Source organism: Mustela nigripes, chromosome 1, assembly GCF_022355385.1.
Source record: "Mustela nigripes isolate SB6536 chromosome 1, MUSNIG.SB6536, whole genome shotgun sequence".
Classification (NCBI taxonomy): Eukaryota; Metazoa; Chordata; class Mammalia; order Carnivora; family Mustelidae; genus Mustela; species Mustela nigripes.
In genome coordinates, this window is record NC_081557.1 from 189,261,886 (window position 1) to 189,285,932 (window position 24,047).

A 24,047-nucleotide genomic window follows, 5' to 3' on the forward strand; every position below is an offset into this window, starting at 1 on the left:
CTTTCTTTTGATTTTTTTTTAATGTGATCATTTTAGGTGACTCTTTTTTAAAAAAATAAGAATTTTTGAGTAGTTTTAAGTTCACAGCAAAAGTGAGCAGAAAACAGAGATTCCTCAGTATACCCTTTGGCCCCTCCAGCATGACCTCCCCCACCAGAGTAGTACATTTTGTTGTAACCGATAAACCTACATTGACCCAATTACCCAAAGTCTATAGTTTACATTAAGATTCACTCTTAGTGTTGTACATCCTATAATGACATGTATCCATTACTAGTGTCTTACAGAATAATTTCACTGTCCTAAAAATCCTATGTGCTCTGCCTTTTCATCCACTCTACTCCCAACCCCTCCCCCAACCCCTTGCAACCACTGATCATTTTCTTGTCTCCACAGGTTTTTTTTTTTTTTTTAAGATTCTTTATTTGAGAGAGTGTATGCAAACAGACTTTGGTGTTTGATCTCACAATCCTGAGATCATGATCTGAGCAGAAATCAAGAGCTGGACGCCCAACCAACTGCACCACCCAGGTGCTCCTTTTCTCCATTGTTTTGCCTTTTTCAGAATGGCACACAGTTTGGAATCATACAATCTGTAACCTTCTCAGATTGGCTTCTTTCACTAAGTATTATCTATTTAGGGCTCCTTCATATCTTCTCCTGGCTTGATAGTTCATTTCTCTTTTATTGCTGAATAATATTCCATAGTTTGAATGTGCCACAGTTTATTTATCTGTTCACCTATTGAAGGACATCTTGGTTGTTCCCAAGTTTTGGCAACTGTGAATAAAGCTGCCATAAATATTCATTTGCAGGTTTTTGTGTAGACATAAGTTTTCAGCTCCTTTAGGTAAATATCAAGGAGTAGGATTGCTGGATTGTTATGATAAGAATAAGTTTCATTTTTTAAGAGACCACCAAACTGTCTTCCTCAGTGACTGTACATTTTGCTTTTCCACCAGGAATGAGAGAGAGTTCCTATTGTTCTAGATGTTTTTATTATTCTATTTTTCTACTCTATTAGCCTGGCAGTTATAGGATTCTTTACTTTCAGTGTCTATCCTAGAGATTATAACATGCTTATAGAATTAGCAAAACTAAATTAGTATTCTATTTTTTTTTTTTTTTAGTAATGCTGGAAGCTCAGAATATTTTAACTCTATTTACCCTTTTCCCAAATTTATGATATTGCTGCCTTGTATTTTAATTCTCTACAGATATTTTAGAAACATTATTATCATTGCAGAATAGCTATCTTTATTAGACTTTCTCTCAGAGTTACCCTTTCCTTTTTTTTTTATAGAATATCCTAAGATTTTAATTTTGCTAATGATAATTTTCCCCACTTTTCATCTGAAAGTGTACTTATTTGACTTCTAGAAAAATGTTTCATTAGATACATAATTTTAAGTTAATAGTTTTTCTTTCAGCTTTGAAGATATTCCACTGTCTCCCTATTTCCATCATTTCTGTTGAGAAGTTCATTTACGGCTTACTGCTGTTTCTTCAAAGATAATTTTTCTGCTTTGAATATTTTAAAAAATTGCCTTTACGTATTTTATCTTGCAATAATGTATCTATAGTTTTTTGTACCATCCTGCTTATGATACACGGTGTTTCTTTAATTTGTGGATCAATGTCTTTCTGCCCTCTCTTTCTGGGACTCAAGTTATATGAATTTTAGCCCTTTGCACTATTTCTCTTATGTCTCTTATATTATTTCCTGTATTTTTTAATCCTCTAGTCTCTCTGATATTCATTTAGGATATTTTCTTCAGACTTGGACTAGATTCCATTAATTCTCGCTTTAGTTATATCTTATCTCATTATTTTTTTTTTCAGTTTCAGAATTTCAGTTTGGTGTTTTTTTTTTTTTTAGCATTCCCTTTTCTCTTATCAACATTCTCAAAGTTGTCTTTTTTCATTGAACATATTAAGCAGAGTTATTTTAAAGACCAGTCCTGTGGATTTTTTTCTATTATTTCTATTATTCTATTTCTATTATTTCTTATCAATTTTAAAAAGCTGTGCTGGGGCGCCTGGGTGGCTCAGTGGGTTAAAGCCTCTGCCTTCGGCTCAGGTCATGATCCCAGGGTCCTGGGATCGAGCCCCGCATCGGGCTCTCCGCTCAGCGGGAGCCTGCTTCCCCCTCTCTCTCTGCCTGCCTCTCTGCCTACTTGTGATTTCTGTCTGTCAAGAAAAATAAATAAAAACTTTAAAAAAAAAAAAGCTGTGCTGTCTTAAAAATATGAGCCTGATATTACATGTAAAAATATCTGGAGATATTGTGAGATCTAGCAATAATGTTATCTTCCTCTAAAACAGTCTTCTTTTTTCCCCCACAGGTGGCTGGGTGCATTATCAATTTCTGATCACCTTATATCAACATCAGAGATTCAGATAATTCCTAGCTATGTTTTAGATCTTTTTAGGACTAGTATATTTTGGGGGTCACTCTTCTAGGGTATCCCAACCCAATGCCTGGAAACTTCCTGAGCCACTCACCCTCAAATCTAATGGCCCCTGACTTTCAAATTTAATCTCTCTAGCCCTATAAATTTGTTTCAAGCTCAGTTTTTCAACCTCTCTTCACCTTCTCCAGGATAGGGAGATTTACCTAGGGGAAGGCATCTCCAAAAAGCAGGCTCATATCCCTGGATTTCATTTTTTTCCTGGTCTTGCCCTATAATTCTCCATTGAGTCCAATTCATTTAAATAGATCTATTGTCAAATTTTGGTCCCAATTTTCTAGTTTTTGTCTAGAATTTCTAATTTTTCTCAGGAGTCTGATTACCTAGTCTTGATATCATTGTAAACAAAACTCCCTAGTTCACTTATTTTCAATTTTATTTTTTAATTGATTTATGTTCTAAGTACTAGTCTGCCTACATCTCACTAGTTTGATATGTTGTTTATTCTAAGAAGTTTTTAATTTCAGTTTTCAATTCCTTTTCATCTCAGGAGTTAGTTGAAAATGTAGTTAAATTATCTGTGCCTGTTTGTTTTAAGATTTTATTTATATGAGATGGAGCACAAGCGTACATAATGGGGTAAGGGTGAGGGGCAGAGGGAAAGGGAGAAGCAGACTCCTCACTGAGCAGGGAGCCTGCAGCAGGGCTCAATCCCAGGACCCCAAGACCATGACCTGAGCCTAAGGCAGACACTTAACTGACTGAGCCAGCCAGGCACTGCTGTTTTTTGCTATTTCTAATTTTACTATATATATGACTATAAATATAGTCATATATTATATATATTTATATGATATTATATATGACTATATTTATAGTCATATATATCATATATATATGATATTTTACTATATGACTTATATTGCTTTAAATTCATATGTGTGTATAACAGTGGGCAAGGTTTGCAATCCATGTCTATGTTTATAAATGTTTCATGGTCCTTTAAAAACAACAGTGTATTCTTCTTGGTTGATATGAGTGCATATAAACAAAATATTATACTCAAACTTGCTAATTAGTTCTTCCTATCCTCTAATCTTTATGCTTATTTTTCTTATACATTTTTGCCGTTTCCTCTGAAACATAATTGTAATAATATATTTGCAAATACTGATTAAATTTATTTTATCTAATTCTCTAAAAATATTAGCAGTATAATTGAGAAAATAAAACCATTTAATTACTGCAAAGATTCAAGGAATTAATCTTTTCCAAAGCTTTTTTTAATATATCATTAATAAATCTTGAAGATCAGACATCAGTAATTGAATCATGTTCAATAAATACTTGCAGAGGTATTACATACAAGATGGTAAGACTTCTGGTTCTAGTTGTACTTATTCAAATATATAATAATTAAGTCAAAATGTAAGCGCTTAGGGCCACCTGGGTGGCTCAGTTGGTTAAGTGTCTCTCTTCAGCTCAGTTCATGATGTCAGGATCCTGGGACTGAGCCCCTGTTCAGCAGAGAGCCTGCTTCTCCTTCTTCCTCTTCTGCTCCCTCTTTGCTGCTCCTTCCATCGCTTTGTCAAATTAATAAAATCTTTTCTTAAAAAAATGTAAGAGCCTTGAGAAAATAAAAAGAAGAAAGTTCCATCATTTTGGATGGCTTGAGAATAAGAAGAAAAATCATATAAAGCTTTGTGGAGGTAGACAGTGTTATCCTTATTATTTTTATAAGATATTTATTTATTTGTGTTTGGGACATAGAGCACGTGCACGAGGGAGCAGGGGGAGTTACAGGCAGAGGGAGAAGCAGGCTCTTAGCCAAGCAAGGAGCTGCGTGGCTTACTCAATACCAGGACTCTGAGATCATGACCAAAGCGGAAGGCAGATGTTTAACTGGCTGAGCCACCCAGGTATCCCTATCTTTATTATTATTAACTAGTAGTGTTCATTTTTCCTGCTGTCACCACTGATCAGCTGATCTCTATTTTCTAGTGCAGTTTCTAGAAAAAGTCAATCTTACTGGTTTAGCTAAACTGATTTGCTAAAATCTAACTATGGCCCACTTATATGTGGGCCATAATTAGGAAGCTAGATAATCAGGAAGGAACTACACCAACTGCTGGTTTCAAGTTCACACCTTTTCATCTGAGATCCTGGGATTAGGATGTTACTGTCTGAGAGTTATTGCCTGTAGGAACAACTTACTTTAGCTTCAATAGAAGCAGCTGCCCAGAATTATCAGCTCTAGTGCTACAGTACACTTGTTAGATCTCAGCCACAAAATTAGATCCTCAGATACTGCTTTCCCTCCTACTTACCTCCTAATTTAGGTCTCCTACAAGTACTTATCATTAGCAGAACCTAATTCATATCCTGAGCTAGTTTTTAGTTTTCCAACCTCTGTAATACAGGAAGGCATACTAAAAACAGGTTGGAACAGTCAATCTACATTATAGCTGCAAGAACCTGTTATTATTACTTTAATTAAATATGACCCAAGGTGGTAAAATTAAATTATAAAAGAGTTTTTTTTCCCCATGAAACCTAAGCTGAAAACAAAATGCTCAATAAAGATGAGTCGTTAAGTAACTACTGTTGAATTAGAGATAAGTAAAATATTTATAAAAAATCAGAAAAATTATAAAATCACAGATAAAAGGAGATCAAAAGGATCTCTAAGTTTTACCCTTCAAAGAAACTCAAACTAGAAATTATAAAAATTGAATTATATGGTTTTTGCATAAAAGATAAAGCACTATTCAATGGTGTTAGGTATATAGCAGTAAGAAAGAATAGATAAGGGCCCTGCTCGCATGAAGAACACATTCCGGTAGATAAGACAAAAAAATAATCAAAAAGGCAAAAAAATAATTTCAAGTAGTAATAGGTGCCATAAATAAAATAAAATTGTATTATAGAAAAAAGAAGAGGCTGGAAACAGCTAGATAATGTAGTCAGGGAATGCTTTCCTGAAAAAGGGCTGAAAAAAGGGTAGACAGTCCTACTAGTCTTCTAGAGAAGAGTATTCTAGGCAAAAGTATTAGGTAAGGTCTTCAGGGGAACACTGGTTTGCTAGGTTTGAGAAAGCCAAATAAGAAGGCTGACGTGATGAGAGACTAGTAATCAAAGGGAACCATGGTAAGAGAGTATGTATATGCACATAATAAAAGAACAGTAAACTGGGTTATAAACAGAGACATAGGGAAATCAGGGTAGCTCTGGTTTTATATGAGATTTGAAACAGAAATTTAACACTTTATAAAGCTTAGGATTTTGGCAGACTTTTGGGGATGTTCTTCCTCACAGACCTCAAGTAACTCAAGAACAGCAGTGTTTACTACAGACAATGTATCAATGAATGAATGTCGCTGTGAGTCAATAAACCTTCATTTACAAAAAGAGATAGCAGGCCAAATCTGATCCACAGGCTGTAGTTTATGAATCTTTGACAGATAACTGATAGACAATTAAGTCTATCAGTTTGTATATTTTGGATGTAAGTAACAAAATGCCTAACAAAAAGTAAAGACAATCATTTTTTAAAAAGATTTATTTATTTGGGGCGCCTGGGTGGCTCAGTGGGTTAAGCCGCTGCCTTTGGCTCGGGTCATGATCTCGGAGTCCTGGGATCGAGCCCTGCATCTGGCTCTCTGCTCAAGCGGGGAGCCTGCTTCCTCCCCTCTCTCTGCTTGCCTCTCTACCTGCTTGTAATCTCTGTCTGTCAAATAAATAAATAAAATCTTACAAAAAAAAAAAAGATTTATTTATTTGAGAGCATGCGAGAGTGAATGCACAAACTAGTGGGGGGAAGGGCAGAGGGAGAGAGAGATAAGCAGACTCCCCACTGAGGAGGGAGACCAACAATGGGCTTGATCCCAGGATCCTGAGATCATTACCTGAGCCAAAATCAAGAGTCTGATGCTTAACCGACTGAGCCACCCAGGCACCCCAAGGATATTTGGTCGTTTTTGTCTGTTTTATCAGTGTATCACTGATGTATTCACTTGAATAGTGCCTGGTACTTACTTAGTACTCAATAAATACTTATAGATGAATGACTGAATGACTATTTTATTACCTCATCTAATATTAAATTAGAAGGGTAAGTGGTTCCAGATTTGTTTCAGCAGTTCAATAATTCCACATTATAATTCCCTTCTTTCAATGTGGATATCTATCCCCATGGATACAAAATGGTTTTATCAACTTCATAAACCACTTTCTAAAACGACAAGCTGGAAGGAGGTAAAGTTTTCTTCATGCCAGCCATTTTTTTTTTTTTTTTTTTTAAATCAGGGAGAAGATTCTTTACCAGAAGCTCTACAACAGACTTTCTCTTATACTTCACTGGCTAAAAGTAGGGTTCTGTGTTCATTCCTAGACCAATCCCTGGCAAAAATAAATTCCAACTAGTTTAAATAAAAGACTTATCATCTAAAATTGTGGAAGCAGGGGGCGCCTGGGTGGCTCAGTGGGTTAAGCCGCTGCCTTCGGCTCAGGTCATGATCTCAGCGTCCTGGGATCGAGCCCCGCATCGGGCTCTCTGCTCAGCAGGGAGCCTGCTTCCTCCTCTCTCTCTGCCTGCCTCTCTGCCTACTTGTGATCTCTCTCTGTCAAATAAATAAATAAAATCTTAAAAAAAAAATAAAATAAAATTGTGGAAGCAGCTCTTCTCCCCCAAGCACATGGACACTGGAACAAAATCAGGGGTGAATGAAAGAATTAAAAATGGCTCATATGGAGACAACAAATGAATAGCCTGAATAATAATTTAATAAATAATAAAAAATTAGTATTTAGTGCCAGAAAGTGCTGTACATATAATCCTGCATTCAATTTATTTCCTCTGATAAGTTTTGAGGAGAAAAGATGGTATTACAGAAAAAAAAAAGGACAAAACAAAATATATGTTCTCAACAGAAGCTGGATTTCAAAGAACAAATTTAAAAATGGGAGGAAGGAAAGTATTTTTTCACCTTTTCCTTAGCCTGATTTAACTTCATTATTTCCTATCTGTAGTGAATTCTTACATTATATCCACCCATATAAAAATGTAAATATTAAAACATTTCTAAACCCAACAGTGTAGAATTGCATACTACTACATAATCCATGTCACTGTTAGCTTCCATTACTCAGAACTGATTATGTACACACATTTAAGATACTCTCCTTAAAAATGATAAACTCTTGATTTTGCAGTTCTTAACTGCAACACATAATAAAAGGTAGGATGTTGCCCTAAAAACATAATAAGAAGAATTCACTTTAAAACCGAGAAATTTTCCAGTTACCAAAAGTGCCTTTATAATAAGCTCAGAATCCATTTGTTTCTATTGTTCCTTTCCTATTGTACTAGGAATAAATACATTCATGAGACATGACCACATTACTATTAAATAGGTGAAGGCAAATTTTTAAAAGACTGGCTTAAAAAGAACCAGACATGAAAGGAAATAAGTATGTGGAATCAAATACAGGAAATACAATGATTGTCTTGACCTTATAGTACCTTTTTCTATTCCCATTACATTAAAATACAAGCTTAATCTATATACATTGGTGATTCAGAAATCTTAGCAATGCTCTTTAATAGGAATGGCATAGTTTATTTAATAACTTTTTTGAGAAAGAATAGTAAATCATAAAAAGTTAAAGTTAGAAAAGCTTTTCCCTGGGGGAAAAACAAATAAAAATTGAAAACCCAATTAAAGGACTTATTTACACTTCAGCCAATATTAGTAGCTTAAATATATGAAGCTTTCAGAAATTAGAGAAAAGGAGAAATAGTGAAACATATTTTTTAAAATTGAAGGGAGAAGATGACAAAATAGTCAAAACCAGACATACGAATTCCATGGGAGTTCTAGATTATTCTAAAGAACAACGTGTATTATATTAAACAACAAAAAAGGAAACTGCTATATAACATACCAAAATACATACAAAAGAATGCCAGCTTTAAAAGAGTCTGTGTTTTAAATGAATTTAGAACTAAAAAAAATTACCTCTTTACTTTTCGGTCTAGTTATACAAATCAACAACAAAAGATATATCAGATTTCAGCCCAGCTATATAATCTTTTAAAGTTAAAGTTAAGAAACTTGGATAAAATAAAACTTTAAACATTTTAAGCAAAAAACAGATTTTTATGATCACCGGTTGAAAGGGGATTTGTTAGAGAGACAAAGAATAACAACCATAAGAAGAAAGCTGGATTCAACTATCTTTTAAGATTAAAAACAAAATAGAAAATTCTTTTCATGAAACCTATCATAACCTGGGAACAGAGACAGGAAACACCTATTGTACGGTACTGCAGCAACATTATTCACTCCCATCCCTTTTCATCTAGTACAGTGGCAGAAAGTCTAAAACTCTATTTCTCGGAGGTTCTTGAAGCTGGAGTTGTGGGTAGGATTAAAGTTTTACCAGTGAGAAGCCCTTGTGGGGGATATGGTAAACAGAAGTGAGCTGAGAATATTCCTCTACTGGTATGACAGATAGCAAGCAAAACTGGGTAGACATGAGGGTCTCTTACAGTCAAAACCCTGTGCCTCACTTTCTAATAGCAAGGCTCCAGCTTTATGGAAATGATAATGTAGGAGTAGCAACAGAGATGGTGGCAGCAACATAAATATCCAACCTCCAGATCACAATCCCTAAGTTATGATCCTAAAATCAGGGACCTAGTAGCACTTACAGATAAGTAACTAAATTCCTTCCTCTCTGAAATTTCTACAATGGTTATTGTTTATAGTAGTATTTTTACATTGACACAGATTGGCACACTAACAAATATTCAGAATACAGGGTATATAAAATACTTTGATAATTTAATAAGGGAAAGGTAAATAGAAAATGGGAAAAAAAATGAACAAGCATTTAATGAGAAAAGAAAATCACATGGGTAAATACACATATGAAAAATGGTCAACCATATTAGTATTATAGGGAAATGTTAGATTCAGAGAAATGTTAAATTAAAACCACAATGAAAAACCTTTCAAGACTTAAAATAACAAAAATTAAAAAACCTAGTAAGACTAAGTGCTGAAAAAAACATGTAGATCAGTAAGAACTCATAAATATCACAGGTGGGAATGTAAATTGGTACAGCCATTTTGCAAATTAAGTTGGTGTTATATTGTAAAACTGAATATTTACATAACCTATGACCCAGCAAGATTATCCCTTGAAACTCTTGTGCTTGTTTGTGTATGATGCTGAGTAGAAAAAAAAAAGTCCCAGAAGACTAAATGATTATCACTTTTATATAGTTTAAAAAATACAAAACTGAATAATTTATTGTTAGGAATACACACACTTATTAAAAAATTTAAAAAGCAAGGGAATGATAAACACGAAATTCAAGAAAGTGCTAATATCCAGCAGAGGTCAGGAGAGGAATGAATAGGGAAGGAAAACATGGGTAGGTATACCAGTACTGTTAACCTCTTTTAGCTCTTAACTGGATGATGGGTTGACAGTTTTTATCAGTATGTTTCATAACATACGTGACTAAAATAACTATACTATTAATGATTGCTAATACTTATAAAGTGTTTATTATATACCCTATTTTCCCCTATAGTCAGCACTATGAAATAATTATTTCTAATTCATAGATGAGAAAATTAAAGCACAAAGAGGTTAAGTAACTGCCCAAGTAAGGTTGCATAGCTCGTAAGTAATGGACCCAGGGGTCAAACAGGAAATCAGGCTCCAGAGTCTGCACTCATAACCAGTGTACTATATGAATAAAAGAGCAAATAAGAAGAATAAAAGTTACCTAGGATAACAATAAAGGAATCAACAGTTAAATTGATTTACCTTTCATTTTCCTTGATGACATTTTCAAGCTGTAGTTTCATCTCACCCATATGTTTCTGAAAGATTAAAATATTGAATATATTTTGTAGATGGGTCTCTATTATGTAATCCATTCCTAACCAAGCAGTCAGATTCTATGGCACTAGGCTACTGATAAGAAACAATGATTCTTTACTTCTAATAAGCACTAGTAAATTTGGATATTTTAATGATGCACAGAATAATACATAAAGAATATATAATAAAACACTCATTTTGAAATATAAAGAAAATATTTATATGACACACTGAGAAATACTCACTAATGCAGTCCTATGATTGTAGATGTTTATAAAAAACAGATGAGAGATATTCCTCAGTATGTCACTGTAACAAATACCAGATGATCCCCATACCCTGAATGTATTCTTAATCCACTTTAGTTTAGTTGAAGCCCAGATAACAGCTTGTATTTGGAAAAGTAAAATGTTAACGGTGAAAAAGAAACTAGAGATCTTTAGCAGTAATTTGCTCAGTCTATTTGCCACCTTTATTAACTGTCTAAACTCTCCACACCATACAACGTTGGTAAACCTGTATCGTCACCAACATATACTTTAATAGGAAAAATGGAGAAAAAAAATCACTAATTCATATAAAAATGAGAATAAAATATAAACTGTAAAGAGAATGAGTTTGGAATGATTAATTTTCTCTGAGGAGATGAAGGGATTGTAAAATCTCAACAGGAAAGAAAAGGCATTTCAAGTAGGGAGATATATGTATAAAAGCAAAGAGGCAAAAATATTAGAACACAGGCATTGTTGTCAGCTCTCAATGAGAGTAAATGGGCTAGGGGAGAGCAGGAAGGAGACCATGTAAAATCACACTTAAAACTGCAATCAACTCATGGTATGTCCATTAATCTTGATTGAGTAACCTAGGCTAAAGGAGAGGAGCCAAGGCTGGAGTGAACCTGGCAAGGGAAGGGTGAAACAGGCAATCCTCCAAGCCCTTCTGCCTCCTTTTCAACCAGAGAAGCTAGTGGAAGCTTGGACTAGGAAATCAGAAACAGCCAACTCTAAATACAAAGCTGGCTTTAGGAAAGATGAACATTTCCCAGGTCCTTTTTGTGAATGAATCACAATTAAATTAAAATGAATGAATTCACTATCAGATAACTAAGAAGTAAAACCATACATTGAGTCATGATGCAGTGAAAGAAAATTAGAAAGGCAGGCAGCAGCTCTTGTATGCCATGGTAACTAAGAGGTTTGTATTTTATTGTAGCAATTATCCTGATACTTGCCACTAAAAAAACAACAACAAAACTGATCTTAAAAGTTGCAAAATCTTGCAAGATCTTTAAAAGTTGTAAAAAGATTGGTGCATCTTAAAAATATTTACTCAAATTACTCAAATAGTTAGAATGTATATATAATAGCTAGGATTAAAGGTGAATCATTATGGTCACACTAGAGATTCTTTACTGTCAAATATTCCAAAATATTTAATAGTTGGAAGTAAACAAAATCTCAGCAGTACCTCTTGTATTACCAAATTTTCCCTTATTTACATTTTTGGAAGGGAGTTTTTCATATAAAGAAATACAGTGATAGTTTTCCTACTTTCAGGATAAACTATTCTTTTTACTGGGTCAATAGATCCTAAGAACTAGTACTTGTCAGTAATATTCATGTGAGCAACTGTTCTTAGATTTGTCAGCATCTTTTTTTCCATCTGTAAAAGTAGCAATTACTCTTGTTACAGACCCTTGGGCCTTCTGCTACAGTTTTCTCTCTCTTGTAATTAATTCAATAATCACTCTTAGATTGAGAATGTTAGATGGGGGAATGAAGTTAAACACCTTAGTAAAATAGCTGATTATAGAGATATATGAATCAGATAGATTATAAAAAATCAAACATTTAAAAGTTTATTAATTCAAGATAACTAGTTATCCCATTTTATAACAATTGAACCACATAATATGTCATTATAGCAATTTTGAGTGAATTCAGCAGAAACTTTAAACTCACTAGCCCTAAAAAGAAAAGCAAAATGCCATTTGTGCAGAACAGAGCTTTCTATTGTTCTTTAATTGTCAATTAGAAAGATTAAAAGACATTACTATGATAGGTTCGAACTTAAATGACCACAGGCAAAAAAAAAAAGCCCATAGTAAAGACTAGGAAAACATCTAATTAACTTACAGTAAGACAGTAACTGCAATTTAAAGAAATGCTTGTTTTTGAAATTTGGGTCTACAGGATCACTCTGTAAATTTATATTAAAGGATTAATCCTGGAAATGAAAGTATTAATATCAAATGCAATGGAAACCCTAACTTATTTTTAGAAAATGAAAGCATTATGTGTTCTTTTAGTAAAATACTTTGTCAATCTAGTAATTTATAAGTAGGAGATTGTTAAGCTAGATCTAATCATCTTGTTCTAATAAGTCCTGGTTTTCAATTCATTCATCAAAAATTGAGGGCATATTATGCACTAGACTTCAAAGCATATGGTAGGATCTCTTGCTGTCCCTGCATGAAGTGGAGAGAGATATAAATAAAGTTTTTAGTGTTTGCCCCATTTATAGCCCCATATAAAAAAACATGCTATACTTTCATTTGCATTAAAATTAAGTTAACCTTGCTACCCAACTGAACTGATCCAGGGATTGGTATCTAAACCAAACACAAATATGAGTATATTCAAACTCTAAGAAGGTTACCACCTTCTGGTGAGCTTAGCTTGAGACATACAGCATCTCTTGAACAAATGCTTCCTTTATATGGTTATCCAACAATCAGAAAGGTCAAAGTTTGGGAGGAAAATGTAAAAAACATTTTAAAATCAAAGAAACAGATTATAAATATTAAGTATATTCTAAAAATATCGATCATTGAAACTCAGATTATATCTTGAGCAATGTTGTGCTATCATTTTAGTTCTCCATGAGCCTGCTGTATATCCTAATCTCAGAAATTCTAGGATATAGAAGTGTCCTCAGTTTCTTCACTCTGTTCACTCCTAAAATAAACCTCACTACTAGGGATTTCAGAAAAAGATGCCATAGCTTAAGGCTATATTAGAAATTGATCAAATGCATCTATAATCTGATGGACATAATATTTGAAATTGGGTGAAAAATCCATCCTCTAAGTAATGGGAAATACAGGTAGAATGAGGGTAAAGAGAAAGGTCTAAAAGTATGGAATGGTTTGGGATCTCCCTGGGGGAAAATAAAGATATAAGCTTATAATAATGAGTTTAAGAGCTTCAAGCACCTAGGAGATCTTGGGAGATATCAGGAGCAAGGGAACACTGGATTAAAAAGCAAAACTAAAGATAATCTTAAAACACACACACACGTACTACACTTTCTCTCTTACAGACAGCCAAGAATTGATTAGTTATTGCTAAATATTTTATTCATCATCAATGTTTTTGAAAAGTGTATTTTACCTTTTTAATAGAATATTATAAAAAGCTTGATAACTATGATTTCATACCTGATAATACTTCAGCTGCCCCTGTAGCTCTTCCAGATGCTTATCATACTCAATAATAAGAGGAGCTAAAAAGCTAAAGAAAAAATACATAATTTTAAAAAAGGACATATTGTTTAATATAGGTCAATGTATAATACATAATGAAATTGAATATGAACATTTTAATGATAAGTCTATCCACAGCAATCAATACTTTGTCTTTTTCCTGTTCTCAATCTTAGCTCAATTGAATACTTCCAGATATTGTCAAATATTGAGGGAGGGGAGGTAATGAAGGAGTTCATCAAGAAAACAACTGCCAGTTGATTCTTGAGCTGAACCTGGGCAACTGGAGGCTACTCACCCCCAATTTCTAATATAGCCTTAAGCTACTCACCCCCTCCCTTGGAATATGTGTTCTGCTTGCCTTCCCCACTTCCAGAAGCAGCTCCAAGGATACAGCCTTAAGATAGTAATGTGATGCTGAGGCTATCTATATTGGGTATGTAAGTGAATCCAGGTAAGGCCTCCTATATTTCTGACTGAACCAAGTTTAAGCTTCCAAGATTATGGCAGGCAGGTGAGGAAATATAGCTGTCTTGTGTTCTCTCAAGACAAGCCTCCTCAATAGGTTCTATTGCTTAATAAATTTGCCACTTACCAATCTGGAGTGATCTGCCTCTTCCTTCAGTCTCTCTTAGCCCTCCACTTTTGAGGGCCAGTTTCTAGAAACTCCAGAGGTTATGAATAGGAGGGAGATAAAATTACCCCATTTGAGAGCTACTCTTATAGATTACAATGCTGGCTTTTTTTCCACTTGTATAGTCAATGTTCAAATCTAATTATAGCAGACTATGAAATAAACCATCCTAATACTAAAGGAATTATTTCAACAATAATAAATATACTTAAGAAAATAATATTTTTCTGGTAACTCAACCTTACCTTTGATCGACTATTGTGTTTTCTAATGTGTCATTCCCATCTCCTTTCAAGACAGCTTTCTATAACAGAGAATATTGCATCTTAAAATGTTTTCTCATATCATCCAAGCCCCAAATTTGCGGTAGTTTAAAATTAAATACAATTAAAAAATTTACCTTAGAAAATCTTAATGCAATTTAAAAGAAGAGAAACAAGTAATCATCTAAACTGAGTTGAAAGTTTATTTGGGGGGTGGGGGGCGCCTGGGTAGCTCAATGGGTTGGGCCTCTACCTTGGGCTCAGGTCATGGTCTCAGGGTCCTGGGCTTGAGCCCTGCATCCGGACTCTCTGCTCAGCAGGGAGCCTGCTTCCCCCTCTCTGCATACTTGTGATCTCTCTCTGTCAAATAAATGAATAAAATCTTTAAAAAAAGTTTATTTGGTTCACCTCCCCTTCCAATTTCCTCCACTCCCTTCTCCTCTCTAATTCCCCATGTCCTCCATACTATTTGTTAAGCTCCACAAATAAGTGAAACCATATGATAAATGACTCTCTCTGCTTGACTTATTTCACTCAGCATAATCAAGGGGAGGTGCATCATGAGAGACTATGGACTCTGAAAAACAATCTGAGGGGTTTGAAGTGGTGGGGGGGTGTGGGAGGTTGGGGTACCAGGTGGTGGGTATTACAGAGGACACGGATTGCATGGAGCACTGGGTGTGGTGAAAAAATAATGAATACTGTTATGCTAAAAATAAATAAATTAATTTTTAAAAAGTTTATTTGGTAAATTTTAACGTCCATGCATAATAGGAACTCTCAGCAAACTTAAAATAGGAAGAATTTTCTCAACTTGATAAAGAATATCTACCAGAAACCTAAATCAATTACTATCTTTCATGGTAAAACACCAACAACACTGCATTAAATGCAGTATAATATAAGGCTGCTCACCATCACTGCTAACTTCACCACTGTATAGAGGTTCTAGTCAGTGGAAACAGGGTAGAGAGTTCAAAATTTAAATGTTGAAAGGGAAGATATAACACTATTATTATTTACAGACAATTTGACCATTTACCTAGAAATCTATGTATAATCTACCGATTATTAGGTCTAATAAGAGAATACACTAAGTTATCACATAGAAGATCAATAGAACAGCTTTCCCAAATGCCAGCAATAATTTGAAAATGTAAAAGGAAATAATACTCTATTCACTACTGTAACAAAAGGTAGTACTTGAGAATAAAAAACAAAAACAAAACAAAGACCATTGCAATAACTATACTGCAAAATCAACTTTACTGAAGGACATAAAAGAAGATATAAATAAATAGTACTATACTATTCATGGATATGTGAATGGTCAATACTATAAATATATTAATTCTTTAAAATTCACTGCAAGTGCAATTCCAAAACAAAAATTCAATAGAATAATTTATGAAACTTTATCTTACACAGATTTTACAGTTCTTGTGAATGAGTAAATGTGCAAGAATAGCTAAGATAACCTGGCCAAAAAAAAGGGGGAGAGGGATGGAAAAGAAAAAAGAGTAAAGGGTTTGCCCTACTACATATCAAAACATTGTTAATGCTAGAGTGATTAAAACACTATGGTACAGAGTGTAAGCCTGACGATTCACAAACCTGTACCCCTGGGCAAATAATACATTATATATTAATAAAAATAATTTTTAAAAACACTGTGGTGCAGACACAGTAACAAACAGAAGAGCATAGGAAATCCAGAAATAGATAAAAAATTTATAGAAACATGACATCTAAAAGAAGTGAAATTATAACTGAATAGACAAAATACTGCTTTTAAGTAACAGTGTTAGGTAACAAAATAAAATTAGATTCCAGCATGTACTATATGGAAAAATAAATTACAGATAAAGATCCAAATGTTTAAAAAATATTTAACAGTTATTGAAAAAAATTGCATTTTTGACCTCGGGATAGAGAAAGCTTTCTTAAGTTCCAAAAAATGCAGAGGCTTTTGTTTGTTTTGTTCACTAATATATCAACCAAAGCCCAATACTTCCACTCAAAATACATTTCTAGCGGGAAGACACCCGGTGTAAAATCTATAGAGAGACTGAGATTTCTTACAACACCCAAATTTAAAGCGTCTATGCAGCTGAAAGTACCATAAGCAAAGTTAAAAGGCCAGCAACATTTTTAACATGACCAAAAACTCATTATCTAGTATAAAGTATGAATAAATACTCAAACACAAGGAGATATACAGGATGTTCAGTGCAGCTTTTACTATAATGACAGATAAAATGTCCAACAATAGGCTAAAGGAAAGTAATACAATAGGATCCCATAAGTAGTTCAAGGAATTAACAAGATTTATATGTATCACTATGGGCATAACCCAAAAGCAAATAGGCTAATTCTAGAAGTTATTCGTATACCAGACATCCTTCCTACATAATACACAATAATAAATTCCTGATTAATTAAAGACTTAACTATGTACTTATGCAAGTAAAGGACTTAAGACACAAGAGTAAAACACTGACACATTTGACTATATTAAATGTTTAAATTTTTCCACTATAAAGCATATAAACAAGATAAATGAAAACCCACAAATTGAACTTTCCACATGTGTCAGTGAACAGAGTATCAACAAGCAAAATAAAGAGGAAATCTGAGATCAGACAAATAAAAGCAAGCACAACATCATTAATAATTAGGGAAATACAAATAAAACAATAGTGAGATGTCATTTTACACCAACCACACCGACCAAAACAAAATGTCTGACAATGCAACCAATGGCTCAGAAAGATGTTTTACAAGGAGCACTCTCATATACCATGAATGGGAATGAAAACGAGTACAACCACCTCGGACAATTTCTAGTAAACCTGAAGATGAAAAAAGTCCAATCTAGGTATACATCCTAAAAAACCTCTAAGTACAATGTGTATATGGAGACATGTTTAACAATGAGCTTAAGGATTATTGCAAAATATAAGAATTGGACAAAATCTAAATGTCCTTTAATAGGAGAATGGATAGCTTGTGGTCTAATAATACAGTGGAATGTAATGGACAAAGTTATATAATGCATGAACTTGTGATATATGTATCAAATTCTTAAAAATAATTTTAAGCAAAAAAAGCAAGTTTTGCAGACAGATACATATAGTATGATATCACTTATAAAAGATTTTAAACTTGCCAAACGATACAATAAAATTACTGCAGATATGAACATACATAGTAAAAGTACTGGGAGCATATATACCATTGGAAAACACTAAATTTAGAATGGTGATTACCACTGGAAAGGGATAGAAGAAAATGCACAAGAGGTACAGACACTGAATTGTTTCTACAGTGTCTTATTTCTTTAACAAAGAAAAAAAAAAGACTGGGCGCCTGGGTGTCTCAGTGGGCTAAAGCCTCTGCCTTCAGTTTAGGTCAGGATCCCAGGGTCCTGGGATTGAGCCCGTGAGCCAGGCTCTCTGCTCAGCAGTGAGCCTGCTTCCTCCTCTCTCTCTGTCTTCTTCTCTTCTTCTCTGCCTACTTGTGATCTCTGTTAAATAAATAAAATCTTAAAAAAAAAAAAAAAGACTGAATAAAGAAAAAAAGAGTGGAAGTAAACATGGCAAAAAATTAAGAATGGACACAACTGGGTGGTAGCTAGCTACCAGATACCATTTTTAGTAACTTCTGTACTTCGATGTATGTTTGAAAAAAATTTAAATAAAGGAACAATATACTCAAAGTGTTTAGTATAATTCCTGACATATAGAAAGCTCTTAATAAATCTTTGCTCTTTACTTTTTAAAATTTCTTTTTTCTTAATATGGGGGACACTCTATTAGCTAACCAAAGTATATGTTATGAACCTCCAACCAACATGGAAAGGATTTCTCAAAATATACAGCCTCAACAGACATGTTGACATGGATCTAGGACTGTAAGATGAATTATACAAAAAGGATAACCTTCCAGAGAGAACTCTGATAGATTAAAGAATAAATGCATCCAGTAGTCTATGTAATTTCAGGGTTGGATTTATTAATCCTAGACTATTAAAAATAATTATTATATTATTTAAATATTAATTAATGGACAAGTGATATTTTAACTTTCAATTGTTCAAAAGTTAGTTAAAAATCTTCTTGGGATAGCTAAGTAATTCAAACTTTAAAAATATTTCTCAAATTTCTTAGAAATTTTTATAAAAATCAAAACAACTACCAGTGTTATGACTAATAGTTGGGAGATGGATGGCATTCTACAAAATAATAATTCAAGCCCTCATTAACCTCCCACCCATCAATTTTAAGTTTCTTAATTGTTATTCTTACTGAGTTTCACTCTACCTTATCATTCTTCTAAACAATATTTAGGAATTGCACAGTGTTTACTAAATTAAATCCAAACTCCTCAACTTAACCATTTAAGGCACTCTACAAAACCTACTCTTCCTAATGTTATTTTCCATTACTTTTCTCGTATATGTCAAACACAGTATAAAAAATGAAGTATGTTTTACTCCCTAAATACAACTCCCACTTTCTTACCTCCTTTTGCTTCTCATCATGCCAGTGAGTCTATCTGCTATGCTCTCCACTACCCCTTCTTTTAGCTTTCATTGAAGTTCTTTAGAAATCTTACTTACTTTTCAGTACCCATCAGACATGCTACATCCTTCAGGAAACTTTTTCTGATCTCTCCAACTATATTTGATCTCCTTTTTCTCTGATACCCTCATTTGGCTTTAAGGTTAAGATATGAATAATATGCCTTATACCTAGTTATTTAATATTTGTCTCAACTGATATTTTTATTAGTCTTTAGGTTCCTATGAAATGGTAATTTTATTATATACCTTTTCATATCACTAAAGCTTCTGGCTTAGTGCTTTACATAGAGGAGGTACTCAATATATATTAGTTTAACTGAATTCTATAAAGACACTGCTCTGAAACTATCTCCTAATGATAGTTGTTACGGAAATACTAATTTAAGAGTAAATGACCAATAATCCAAATTATAAAAAATTACAGGATTATAAGATAAACATATTAAATCAAAATATAAGAAAAATAGCTAAAAGAATAAAAATATAGTTTCAGCAATCCTTCCCCACTTACTAGTGAAACTTCCAGAATAAAAGACTGCATGACTTAATAATTCAAGATCTAGCGGAAAAAATCAAGTTGGGAGAATAAGATTGACAATGACTATAAAAGCACTTATATAGAGGTATGGGGCTGGCTCACTCAGTGGAGTGTGTGACTCTTGATCTCGGGGTTGTGGGTTTCATGCCCTACGTTGGGTGTAGAAACACTTAAAAAAATAAAATCTTTTTATAAAAGCCAAATATATATATATATATATATATATATATTTACATATATTTATGTTTATATAGTTCAATTGAAATATAATTGACATATGTCATATTAGTTTCAGGTGAACAAGACTAACAATCCTATCCAATAAGCTATGATCACAAAAAAAGCATTTATAAATATCCTTTTTATATTTTCTAAAACAAAATTTAAACAAACTATACTAAATAAACATACAAAGCATTTTATATATCTTGAATAACAGATACTCTACAATTAATTTCTATTATTTTGATCCCAAAAGGACTTCCTGAGATGATGATGAGAGTGTATCACAGAAGAATGTCAATAATATTGGATTATAATTGGGTAGACAAAATTTCTGGATACTTTCTCTGAGGATATTCCAGATACTTCCTCTGAGGAAAACACACACTAAGTATTCTAATCATAATTCTGAATGTTTAATTTTGTGCCCCTTACTTTATATCACTGGCTATGAAATATATTAATCACATCCTATCTGCCATCCTTTGGAAGAAAATATAGGCTGATTAGCATTTTGTGAAAGTGTTGTTGCACATTTTTGAGTGTTGCAGCAAATCATTTATATATGGGGAGATGGATTTTCATCATTTATCAATGAAGGTCAATGTACAGAAATTGCTAAACTCTTACACTTAGACTCTCTTTAAAGTGCTAAATCATTTTTTCCTTTTTTTTTTTTTTGAGAGAGAGAGAGAGAGAGCACACTTGTGCATGCATGTGACAGGGAAGGGACAAAGAGAGAGGGAGAGAGAATCTTAAGCAAGCTCAGTGCTCAGTACGGAGCCTGACATGGTGCTGGATCTCATGCTCTCAGAGAGCAGTGCCACTTGACATACTTTTTATTTACACATAAAACACAAAATAACCAAAGGAAGACAACTAAATTTCACAACAACCCTGAAGGGATCATTCAAGAAACTAGTTGTTATTTAAACCATCTTTGGAAGGTCACATACAATTATAAGAGGTTTTCTATTTTTAAAGATGAACGGGGGTGCTTGGATGTTATAGTAGATTAAGCTTCCAGCTTTTGATATTGGCTCAGGTCATGACCTCACGTTGTGAGATCAAGTCCTGCATTGGGCTCCGACTCAGCACCAAGTCTACTTAAGACTCTCTCTCCCTCTTCCTCTGCCCCTCACCTGGTGCAAGCATGCACCCTGTCTCTCTAAAATTAAATGAATAAAGCTTTAAAATAAATAAGTAAAAGAGGATGACTTATTAAAGTATAATGAACCAAATATATTAAACATACAAGCTATTGCACACACTGGAAAATCTAACTTTCAGTTTAAATCCATATAATTTATGTATCATTATTCTAAATATATCATGTATTTCCCTAAGAAACACTACACAAAAAAACCTTAAGGCAATTCATAAAACTTCCTTTGATCCATGGGAAGCATAAATGATTATTATATAGTGATAGCACAAATGAATTTTAACTATCACTTATAGCACAGTTTCTACAGAAAATCAAGTTTGAAACTCCCACTTAAAATATAAGAAAAAAATATCAAATTCTGGCAGCTTTATTTTTCTAATATTAGAAAAGTTTCATAAAGTATGTTCATTTAACACAAGTCCTGGCCATTTGCCTAGTGTGAGAAAGAAGGGAATTTCATTGTGATTTTATCCTGAAAAATAGACTAAAAAGCATGAACTGTTGTATTTCACAAGCTAATCATAACTTTTTCATCTCAACTCTCATTGTACATGGCATATAGAGCTCAAATGATGTTGGGAAATTAGTAAGCAGGAATAAAGTAAAGGAAGGATATAATTGCTTCATTCATTCCACAAATATTTATTGAGCATCTATTAATAAGAATTGACACCTGGGAAACACAGCTAAACAAAAAGGCCAAATAAAATTTATGAAGGGTTTCTGTTGCTAGCAGCAATCATTAAAGTTAGTGAGAAGAGATCTCAGCCAGTGTTCCTGGGTTTCACATAAACTTTAATAATGGTTTCCTCCTACTTCTAAGTCTACAAACACACAAAAAAAGTAAAAATACTATAAAAAGAAAAAAAACACAAATTAAAAAATTCATCTTGACAGTTTTTCAATTTTTTTCATTATTTTCTTTTCTTTCTTTTTTTTTTTTCAAATTTTTTCACTTTTTACAGTATTTTTTCAGAAACTAGTATAACATTTCTGGGGTGAAGAACTGAAGAATGCACTATATATGGCCAAGGATATGGACTATAATGCTAGAAAGCAGATTAATCTCTTTCTCATATTCTCATATCACCTCCTTTCTCATTACTGCAAAATATGCAGTGGTAGGCAAGATGCAAGGGGATTGGTATTTTGAGACAGCAATGTGTTCTGAAGAGACAGCGAACTTCAGAAGACTCTAATGCAGTAACAATATATTACTACCAAAAATAAAAGCTAGGAATCAAGGTTTGATTGTATGACTATAATAGCATCTGTAAAAGAAGAATATGTACCTTTAGAGAATTCAAGGAGCTGTAATTGCACAGGAGTGTACACTATTAGAGAAGACTTGACCTTACTTGGTATGTTACCTTGAGGCTTTAATTAATTAATCACAATTTACAAGGCAAGTGCATCTAAAGGTCTACATACAATCACTGCTTTATCTGGTAAAACCATCTTTCATAAGTCAGCCATGTACAGTAGGTATGATATAAAACTGTGCCAAGAAATTTTCTCAGGCTTTAAAATCACTCTTTTGTTTGAATCCTCCTTTTAGACATATTCTATAAGACATTAAGCAGAAGAAAAAGAACCTAAGAATCTGAACAAAATTTAGAGGCTGCTGTATTATAATTCTCTATCATCTAAATGATAACAGTTCTTAGTTAAGCATAACTAACAAAATAACATAAGAAAAACAGTAACTTGATTAACATAGTGGATGGATAAATTTAAGACCCTCTGGACGCAGTCTGGACTTTGTAAATAAAAATAGAACAGCAGGCTAAATGTTGACAATACACTAAAGAAAGAAAGTGTAAGTATAGTCAAGTCAACAAGATAAACTATTACTTTTTTTTTAATTTTTTTTATTTCTTTTCAGCGTAACAGTATTCATTGTTTTTGCACCGCACCCAGTGCTCCATGCAATCCGTGCCCTCTCCAATACCCACCACCTGGTTCCCCCAACCTCCCACCCCCCGCCCCTTCAAAACCCTCAGGTTGTTTCTCAGAGTCCATAGTCTCTCATGGTTCACCTCCCCTTCCAATTTCCCTCAAACTATTACTTTTTAAACTACTTCTTTCTTAATACCTTAAAAACAATTCTATTTTTAAGAGAGAGGGCACATGAGTGGGGTGGGAGTAGTAGTGGTGGAGTAGAGGGAGAGGAAGAGAGAGAATCCCAAGCAGGCTCCAGGCTCAGGACCGAGCAATGGAGGGCTCTATCTCACAACACTGAAATCGTGAACTGAGCCAAAATCAAAAGTTGGACACTTAACCAACGAACGACCCAGGCGCCCCCAAACAATGTTTTGGTTACAAGATTCATTGATGTCAAGATCAAAATACATCCTTATTAATTCAGTAGGCTGCTATCACTAATATAGGAGCTACTGTTTTTCTTTTAATATTGTGTAACTCAGGAGTCCACCAATAAACATATCTCATTGTTCAAAAAATTTTTAACAGAATATTTAAATAAGAACATGTACCCAAGGAAAGAAGTGTTAAAAACAGTGCTGTATATTGTTTACTGTTTTGATTTAGTTTTTGCTTGCCATAATTTATGAGAATTCCAAGTTAAAGCTTACTATGAAATATATCCTAAGAAAAGATTTCATTTCAAAACGTCAATGAATTCGCATTTTAGAATCAGATATTTTAACATCATACATAATACCTAACCTCCAATTCAGAAAAAAAGGCAATTTCTATGGCCAAAGAACTACTTTTATTAAGCAAAAACAAACGTTTCCCTATTCAAATCCCAGTTGTAAGTAAATTTCAAAGTGCTATAGGCAACTTCACATGAGAATAATCCTAAGTAGAATATTTACATA

General features: G+C 33.6%; 1 protein-coding gene across 4 annotated transcripts in view; it reads right to left on the reverse strand.

Annotated features, from left to right (window-relative positions):
• The window catches only part of SCLT1 (sodium channel and clathrin linker 1), a 175,766-nt gene that overhangs the window by 140,595 nt on the left and 11,124 nt on the right, over positions 1–24,047 (reverse strand). For all 4 annotated transcript variants that reach the window (XM_059378370.1, XM_059378371.1, XM_059378369.1 and 1 more), the window contains exons 3-5: positions 14,674–14,732; positions 13,750–13,822; positions 10,254–10,309 (exon numbers count right to left, since the gene is read on the reverse strand). In XM_059378370.1, the coding sequence (XP_059234353.1) occupies positions 10,254–10,309; positions 13,750–13,822; positions 14,674–14,732 (188 nt within the window). The remainder of the gene's footprint in view (positions 1–10,253; positions 10,310–13,749; positions 13,823–14,673; positions 14,733–24,047) is intronic.